Below are 9,968 nucleotides of genomic sequence, written 5' to 3'. Positions count from 1 at the left end.
CTAAGCTTCACTCAAACCTCTTTATATAACTTTCATTTCGACAATTACCCTTACCAAGATTTACATAAATGTAGGTAAAATGTTAAGAGTTTTTATGCATTTTGATAATTGGTTTTGTCATGGTGTTGGATCAATTTGACTTTATTTTATTGGATAGAGGCTGCAAGCTAAGCAAAAATGTATAAACAATTAAGACAACCATACTATTTTCTTTACATCTTGTGATGCAATAATTCAAAGAGCTACAAAGTCTTCTTTTTCTTCCAAGCTTTTACATTACATGCTTACACAATCTTTGAAAAAAATGCGTGCATCCCTCAACTTCGCACGATTTTTTAGTTACAAAAATCAGTGTACTCTGCTTTTTATTTCTTTTTTTTTGTTACACTAAATATTTGAAGAATTTTATTACTTTCCGTCCCATATTAGTTGGTCATTTTTATTAACTAGATAATTTTATTAATTCACCTCTAGAAAACTTCTTGGAAATTTTACAAATAAATGTGAACACTGTCAAAAGGAATTAATTGCAAGGATAATATAGGAAAAAATTAATTATTGCTTTGTTGATTCAGTAAGGTGGATAACTAATGTGTGACAACTATTTTTAGTAAGACGATCAACTAATATGAAACGAAAGGAATAATAATTTTTGTGGATTCTGATTGATGAACTAACCTTTAATTACCTAAGTGCTTAAATAGTTTAGAGATTTAGAGAAATTTAATACAATAATACATATATATCATATGGAACAAATGATAGATTATTGTAATGTTAAAGAGTTTAATGATCTAGAGAAAAAGGTGACCCACTTTCATTACCAAATTAAACAATTAATGTTGTTCTTTCTTTTTAGTTTTAGTGGGAATAGAGGGCAAAAAATTCAACGGATTATGTAGCTCAATATTGAAAAAATTATATGATTAAATATAATATCTATGAAAATTTTGGTATCTTAGTTTGTTATCATGGGAACACACAAGATGTAGAATACAGGTCACGATAGAAATAAAAAATTACTTTATTTTAGACTTTATTGAGAGTTTTTGGAAAGACTTAGGTACGTCAATGTACTCAAATCACTTGAAAATAATTCCTAAATTTCAAGAATCAACCTCAAAAACTAATTGAATTTTGTGAAACTTTAAAGGTACATTATGTTACTTCGTATCGTTGAAGTTAATATTTTGGTAGTATAATTAATTAAATTACATGATTTGATTTAATTACTTAATATATAATTATAGTTTAATTACTCCATTGCATAATTTATCTACTACCTCCGTCCCATTTTATATGTCATCTTTCGGATTTCAAGAGTCAAACAAGTCTATCTTTGACCGTAAATTTTTCATAGATCTTTTAAACATTTTGAATTATCAATTATTGTGACTCATAGTACTTTTACATAGTTTACAAATATATAAATTTCATTTCAAAAAAATTGAAGATTCCATGCGTAAATTTCCGGTCAAACTTTAACTGTTTGACTCTCAAAACATAAAAGGTGTCATATAAATTGGGACAGAGAGAGTATTGTTTAGTATTTGTATTTGAGCACGACTAATTCAAATGCGTGTTAGATAAGGCCATTCTAATAACGCTTATGTTAGTTTTAAATGTTGGAATTTATAGTTGTTTTTGTAGTTCTCTTAAAATTTTGAAAATACGAAGTAAATAGAATTAAATGAATCGAGTCGGTTCAAGGCTTTATACTTTTCACTTTTATGTTTTTAAACTTTGAATAAATAATTAACATTATTGATTTGCACCATTACATCACCTTCTTTCATTTTCTCAAATTATTATACTCATTTACTTCCTCTTTTATATATTTCTTTTTATCTTTTCTCTACCTAACAAACTAAATACGTGCCTCTTTTTTCATTAGTTAAATGTTTATAATAAAAGAAGAAGAGAAGAAGCCGTCACGTTTTAGTTGTTGTGTTGCGTTTTTGAAAGTTAATTTGACTAATTTTTAAAGTTAAATTAAATTATATTAATTTGATATTTTAAACTAAAAATTTAGATATTCAAAAACTATACGAAAAATAATATAAATTGTAATTTTTTGCTTATCAATATGATGAAAAAATACATCGTAAAATATTAGTCAAAGTTCTTATTGTTTGACTCTAAAAAAGAAAACCATGACAACTAAAAGGAGACGGAAAAAGTATTCAAATACATGGTCGATTCTTGGTTCATCCATTAATGACTTTGACTTTTTAATTAGAAAAATAATTAATCATTTGTATAACTTAATCACCGGCAAAGGTAAAATTACTAAACTCCATATAAGATTCCATTAGTTAAGCGAAACTATTATTTTTAATCGTCCCATGAGATATGGATGTATATGTATAAACAAGTACAAACCTTAGCTACATTGACCTAGTCAACAATTAGTACAGACATATTTATTATAGACAAATATTTGTCCAACGATCGAGATCTTATGTTCTATTTTGTTTCTTCATTTTTTGGTTAAAAAAAAATTGTTTATAATAAAGTTGGAATAATAATAAGTTACAAATTTTATGATTTAAATGAAGTTTAATTAAATTTAGGTTAGTCCGTTAAGCTTACAAGTCTAGCCCAATCCAACTCATGTATCTCAACTCCAAAGTCGGCTAAAATGGCAAGGAGATCAAATATCTCAAACTCTAGCTGATGCCAATCTTCTGCATACAATTCTTTTTTGCCACCAAGAGGTGAGTCATTTTATACCTCCTCGAATGTGATCAAAACTTGATTCTGCATTCGTGGTAAACTTCCAACAAGTATTCCATCAATTCAGGTACAAAACAAAACTTTTGAGTTGACAGTCATGGAGAGAAAAAAAACAAAAATTACACATTTTAGTATAAAATTTTCTAAAGATTGTTAAATCCTGCACAAATAAATAAAATTAAATATTATTATTTACTCATATTTTTCTTTTCTTGATTATTATTTTTCAAAAACGAAAATTTAATCGTTATAATATGCCTTGAACAACCACAATCAGATACCAAATCAGTTGGTTGTTCATTCTTTTCTTTTTTTTTTAAAAAAGTGAAAGGTCTAACAATTAAATTTTCATCCCTGAAAACTAATAATCAAGATAAGAGAAATAGGACAAGTAATAATATTTAATTTCAATAATTTGTGTGGGTGCATTTACTTTTTCCTTTATAAAATTTTATATAAAGAAATGTAATTCTGTAATTTTTCTCCGATGGTCAATTCAAGAACTAATTGAAGGTACTAATATTCCCGATTGATTGTTACTTAGATTGGAGCTACTAATATAATTCCCAGTTGATTGTAATTTAGATTTTATTGTATCTTATCATTGAATTTATGACGGTTAAAAACCACATTTTTTATAGCAACTGATTTAATGTAATTGATGAGTGCCTCAACTTATAAATAACTCAATATAAGGGATGACAAAAATAAAAAAAAGGGCCAAAAGAAAGAGTAGAGAGAAGGGAAAACATAAAACCATTTAGTAATAACTTATTTTATACATCTCGTAATCTCTGCAATTTGCATGGAGATCGAACAAACATATTACACAAATAAATAGAAGTAAAATATAAATATAATATAGGGTACAAACAATAACTTATACAAAATGAAGCTAAAAAAGTACTTTGCCTCCTGTGTGGGCTTATTTTCTTTAGCTCAACATTCTGCTTTCCTGCATAAGAATATAATATTGTGAATGAGAACATATAATAGAACCTAAACAAAATAAGATGTAGACAGCATAGGTCTATATTAATGATTTGTACGAAGAAATTGTGCAACTTCTATAGACATATCATAACTAAAAGTTTTAATTTGGTTTTATTACCTCAGATATAATGAAATCTCTTCTTAGTAATGGTAGGGAGGAGGGGGAGAGGTGTAAAGATAATGGGGTGGTGGTGGAGACTTGTAGACTGGAGTTGGTGGAGGTGGCGACTTGTAGGTTGGAGTATGTGGAGGGTAATATGGTTCCTTGGGTGGTGGTGGTGACTTGTAGGTTGGGGTGTGTGGAGGATAGTATGGCTCCTTGGGTGGTGGTGGCGACTTGTAGACTGGAGTTGGTGGTGGTGGAGAGTTGTAAATGGGAGTTGGTGGAGGTGGCGACTTGTAGGCCGGGGTGTGTGGAGGATAGTATGGCTCCTTGGGTGGTGGTGGCGACTTGTAGACTGGAGTTGGTGGAGGTGGTGAGTTGTAAACGGGAGTTGGTGGAGGTGGTGACTTATAGATTGGGGTGTGTGGAGGGTAGTATGGCTCTTTGGGTGGTGGTGGTGACTTATAGACTGGAGTTGGTGGAGGTGGTGAATTGTATACGGGAGTTGGTGGAGGTGGCGACTTGTACACTGGGGTGTGTGGAGGGTAGTATGGCTCTTTGGGTGGTGGTGGTGACTTATAGACTGGAGTTGGTGGAGGTGGCGACTTGTAGACTGGAGTGTGTGGAGGATAGTATGGCTCATTTGGCGGTGGTGGCGACTTGTAAATAGGAGTTGGTGGAGGTGGCAACTTGTACACTGGGCTGTGTGGAGGGTAGTATGGCTCTTTGGGTGGTGGTGGTGACTTATAGACTGGAGTTGGTGGAGGTGGTGACTTGTAAATTGGAGTGTGTGGAGGGTAGTATGGCTCCTTAGGTGGTGGCGGCGACTTGTAAACAGGAGTTGGTGGAGGTGGAGACTTATAAACTGGAGTCGGTGGAGGTGGTGACTTGTAAATTGGAGTGTGTGGAGGGTAGTATGGCTCCTTTGGTGGTGGTGGCGACTTGTAAATGGGAGTTGGTGGAGGTGGAGACTTGTCGGTTGGGGTGTGTGGAGGGTAGTATGGCTCCTTGGGTGGTGGTGGTGAGTTGTACATTGGAGTATGTGGAGGGTAGTATGGCTCCTTCGGTGGTGGTGGAGAATTATAAACCGGAGTTGGCGGTGGTGGAGACTTGTAAACAGGAGTTGGTGGAGGTGGCGACTTGTAGGTTGGGGTGTGTGGAGGGTTGTATGGCTCCTTTGGTGGTGGTGGTGACTTGTAAATTGGTGTCGGGGGTGGTGGCGACTTGTACACTGGAGTGTGTGGAGGGTAGTATGTCTCCTTCGGTGGTGGTGGAGAATTGTAAATTGGAGTTGGCGGTGGTGGAGACTTGTAAACTGGTGCGGGATAATAAGGTGTTGGTGAAGGGTGGTATGGCTCCTTTGGTGGTGGGGGAGATGAGTATTGATAATTAGCTGAGCTTTCGGAAGCTAAGCTAAGTGACACTAAAACAACTAAAAGAGTAGCAACAAGAGAGGCCATTTCCCCCATATTTGAAACGAAGAAGAGAAGTTGTTGTGCTCTTAAGCTTCACTCAAACCCCTTTATATAGCTTTCATTTAGACATTTACCCTTACCAAAATTTATACAAATGTAGGTAATATGGTAGAGTCATGCATTTTGATTTGGTCTTGTCATGGTGTTGGCTCAATTTTGACTTTAGTTAATATATTTAAAATAATTTGATGGATAGAGGCATCAAGCTAAGCAAAGGTATAAACTATTAAGGGAACTATACTGTTTGTGACTGAATGATTCAAAGAGCTACAAAGTCTTGTTTTCTTCTCACAGAATCTTTGAAAAAAATTCGTGGATGCCTCAACTTTTCACTTAACCAACCTTCGCACAAGTGCTTAAATGGTATTGACGAATATAGAAATTTAAAACATTATCACATATTTAATAGAAATGATTTGTCAGAGACATCCTTTTGTAGCAAATTTATTGTTTAATAAATATGGATAAGAAGAATAGAATCCTAGACCTCTTCTAACTAAAACCTTGAATAAATCAACTATATATACAAATCTAATTAATCTTGTGTAGAAGTTTTGCTAATTGTAAATTATTAAGTATAGTTTTCCTCTATGACTAGGATGCTACATATGTTATCTACATTCAGGTTCTGAATTCACCTCTGTCCCCGCACTAATATATGTTATAAGAATAGATTATTTATTAAATAATATTTGATGTCAAGTTTTGTTAGGATTTGCTGTTGAATACTTTAGAATTCACTCAACAAGTTAATTAGTGAATAATAATTTGTTAGTTCAAGGGAAAAGGTAACCATCAGTACTATTAATATCAAACATTTTAGCATGGCTTGTTTGTGAATATATATATTTGACTTGTAATAAGTGTGACGGTCTAATCAATTGAGCACACCATATGAATCTAAATTAAGTGACCTGAAAAATACAAAATTCACTTTTAAAGAGTCTAAATTTTAAGTCATGTTGGTGATAAAATATTTCAGCAATTAAATCAATAATTATAGAAGAATTTTGTTAATAATAGTATTGTTTATTATCTAAATTAAATAAATAAAATTTTCTTTTTTTTCATAAGCTTTGTATCAAGTTGAACAGTATTACATAAGAGGAGAGAGCAATAAACCAAAGAAGTGCCTTTTTTTCACTTAAATATTTTTAAGTAAACAAGTAAAACTACTATTTAATAATTTATTTGGTTCATCCATTAAATTTGACATTTTAATGAAAAAACAGCTAATGATTAGCATCATAACTTAAACACCGACAAAGGTTAAATTACTAATCTCCTTAAAAGATTCCATTAGTTAAGCTAAATTAATATTGTTACTCCTCCTAAAAGATATGGATGTATAAACAAGTACAAATCTTAGTTACATTGACCTAGCCAAGAATTATTATTGCGGTGGTTTCTTATATTTTTTTGTTACTACATGAGTCGTGTAGGAAGCGTCACCCTTAAATGGTCTCTGGCCTTCAATTTGCAATCCAGATTTAATTAGAATTTAAATAGGGAATACGAACATCGAGTGGAAAAAAAATATTTTGATTATTTGCATAATTAATTGAGGAAGAGATGAAATCAGTTGGAGAATGATGGTTGAGAAGTGCTCACCATTTTCTTAGGCCTAAAGGTGGGTTTGATACGTGCATTTTGCACCAACATCACAAATTTAATCATCTTTAAATTTGGTTTTAAGTTTAAATTAAATCTTTGGTCACGAAATTTTTAGTTATGGTCGAAAATTCATCATTAATTATGCACTTTCTGTGACAAAAAATAATTTCGTACTCAAATGCATGCATCATGCATGAGTCACATATTTTTAGTGATGAAAAATAAATTTTGTAACAAATATGTTGTCTATAAAGCTTTTCCATAATTATTTTTTTTTATAAACAAGGATATTATATTAATAGCTAATATGCTTCATTACAGAGTAGTGGTTGCAAGGCCTGAAGTTGGGGGTGGAGACTAGAAGTAGTAACTATTACAATATTTCGTAATAGGCATTGAACTGATAATTAGATGAACAAAAAGAGTTTCCACTTTTATCTGCTTCCACTAGCTTTGAAACAAACAATGGTTGGACTTCCAAATAATGAATTGACGTCAATTATCAAATAATTTTAGTCACTAATTTGAAGATATTGGTGATAATATAATCTGTGTCATCCCTAATTTTGTTGATAACTTGTAACAAACCTCAAATGCATCGGCTACATACTTTTATTAGTGACAAAAATAAATTTCATTAAAAATGTTTTGTCTACAAAGCTTTCCCATGCACCATAAAAATTAATTATTGTCAATTATTAGGTAATTTTAGCCACGAAATTGAGGATATTGATTCTGATCATTTTTCTCGCTACTTTTGTTGAAAATTTATGACAAATCATTATTTATCTTTAAATTCGCGTAAGTTTTGATTAAAAAGGTTTCATCACAAAATTTATGTAATCGAATTAGCGATATAATAATATTCGTAGTGAAATGGTGTCAAATTTAGCTATTAACTATCTTTGAACTTTCTAATTTCTGTTGTTAGGAAAATGGGCTTTGCTCATGAGGTTTTTATTGAAATAGTTTATCGAATGCTTGCGAACAATTGGTACTCTGTGATCGTTAATGGGACAAGATTTGGTTTCTTTAAATTAACCAGCGGTCTAAAACAAAGTAATCCTTTATCTCCTGCTCTTTTTATTATTGCCGTTGAGACTCTTTCTATAGCCTTGAATTATTTGAATCATAATCAGAGGTTCACTAATTTCTCTATGCATAACAAGGGACCACTGATTAATCACCTTAGTTATGCTGATGATATTGTTTTGTTTACTTCTGGCGATAAGTGCTCGATTAAGCTTCTTATGAAACAATTGAATTTGTATCAACAAGCTTCAGGACAAGAGATTAATCAAGAAAAATCTTACTTTTTCCTTGACTAGAGGTCTCGAGTTTGAGTCTCTCTGGGTACAGAGTCGTTGCCTTTGTTAGGGAGCACTTTATCCCCCAATGTGGACTTTCCGGCGCAAATCTAAATTTAGTCGGGACTCCAATATGAATACCGGACACCGAATTGGAACAAAAAAAAACTAATCTTACACACTCATCTTGTACATAATTAATATCTAGGTTATGCTCCCCTTCTACAAATTGTAATTCACAATTAATAGCAATAAAATTTTGACTTGATTCAATATTTTTTTTAACAAAAGCGTCACCATCCAAATTATCTAATTCGAGACCATTTCTTAAGAAGTTTCTAGTTATAATAATTGCATGGAAGTTTTCTCTCAATAACCATTTATTATTTAATGTATTTGTATTAGTTAAATAACTAATAGCTTGATCAATATCTTAAATAAGGTCTTGATTAACTAGTCGCTATATATATATATATATATATAAATCATATCATATACCTAACATTTAACAAGTCAAAGCTTTGATTGAATTAAATGAATTATATACAATTTAACTATCTAAACTAATTAATATCGACAGCTCTATAATAAGATAGCATTGTCTAATTAGCTTAATTATAATTAATAACTCATGTATGTTTGGTCGATCGTACACAGTACTGCACCTTTTTCCTTGTCTTTTTTAATTAGAACACTTCCTCTTATTTTATGCGTAATCAATTTATTATTAGTTGATCAAACTGATTTATATAAATAAAATAAAGTTTATTTATGTATTAGTAAATATCAAAGTATTTATATAAGCTAAGTGCATATATAAGTCAATTTAGTTATATACAATAGATTAGTCATTCCTAACTTATGACTTTTTTTTTAGCTTATCAACATTTTTATTTGACCAATTTTTTAATTAATTTATCAAACTATCAAATTAATCAGCTAACTCACGCGGGCTCTATTACTCTAGGAAATCAAACAATCTTTTCTCTACTAAGATACTAATATATTTTAAAATATTTTATTTTATACAAATAATAATAACTTTTGTAATATTTTAAATATATAAATTTTCTTTTAAAGATATTAAAAAGTGGTAACCAAATTAAAAAGTATGCGTTGACCATTCTGCTCCAATTTCCATTAATTAATATTGTCACTATTTGTTATAAATTACCAAACACTAGACTGAATTATATTGACTTAATCTTAGTATTTTACCATATATAGTATATGAAGATGATCATGACTACTTTAGGAATAATTTATTTACTGATTGATTGCTATATGCTACGTACGTATACTTTGCCATTGTCAATTTTGAAATTTGTCTAATTTTATTGGTCACTCTAGCATACGTGTTGACATCGTGTGAGTAACCTTTTTTTATTGTATTGTTGTCCATTTGTATTGTATCATATTATGACTTTAGATATAATATTTATGTTGATTGTTACTTCTTCTTTCTTAAAAAATAATTTGTGGGAAATGAAGGACGGGATTGGGGATTCAAATCCTCACTAACAAGGTGATCGTTCAGGTTATCAACCAATTGGTATTAAGATTCCTCTGTAAATTGTTTGTGAGGTTCTATGGTATCTTAACGTTAAATTTGTCATCAATTTTATCTAGATTGATTTAGTGTAATCGATGAGCCTCGCCTAAATGAATTGATAAGATGACGAAATAAGAAAAAAAAAAAGACTAATTAAGATCGAAGAGAGTAACATAAAACTGTACTAT

General features: G+C 31.0%; 1 protein-coding gene across 1 annotated transcript; it reads right to left on the bottom strand.

The window, feature by feature from the left end:
* Positions 1–3,495: 3,495 nt before the first annotated feature.
* Positions 3,496–5,377, bottom strand: LOC102582704 (extensin-1-like). The gene is made up of 2 exons (XM_015303180.1): positions 3,848–5,377; positions 3,496–3,691 (listed from the first exon to the last, which is right to left on the bottom strand). Exon 1 carries the CDS (start codon positions 5,299–5,301, stop codon positions 3,871–3,873), a length of 1,431 nt encoding a protein of 476 aa, XP_015158666.1. The 5' UTR covers positions 5,302–5,377; the 3' UTR covers positions 3,496–3,691; positions 3,848–3,870.
* Positions 5,378–9,968: the final 4,591 nt, after the last annotated feature.

Source organism: Solanum tuberosum, unplaced genomic scaffold, assembly GCF_000226075.1.
Source record: "Solanum tuberosum cultivar DM 1-3 516 R44 unplaced genomic scaffold, SolTub_3.0 scf00420, whole genome shotgun sequence".
Lineage (NCBI taxonomy): Eukaryota > Viridiplantae > Streptophyta > Magnoliopsida > Solanales > Solanaceae > Solanum > Solanum tuberosum.
The sequence above is the reverse complement of the archived record's forward strand: the minus strand, read 5'-3'. Positions and strand labels throughout refer to the sequence as shown.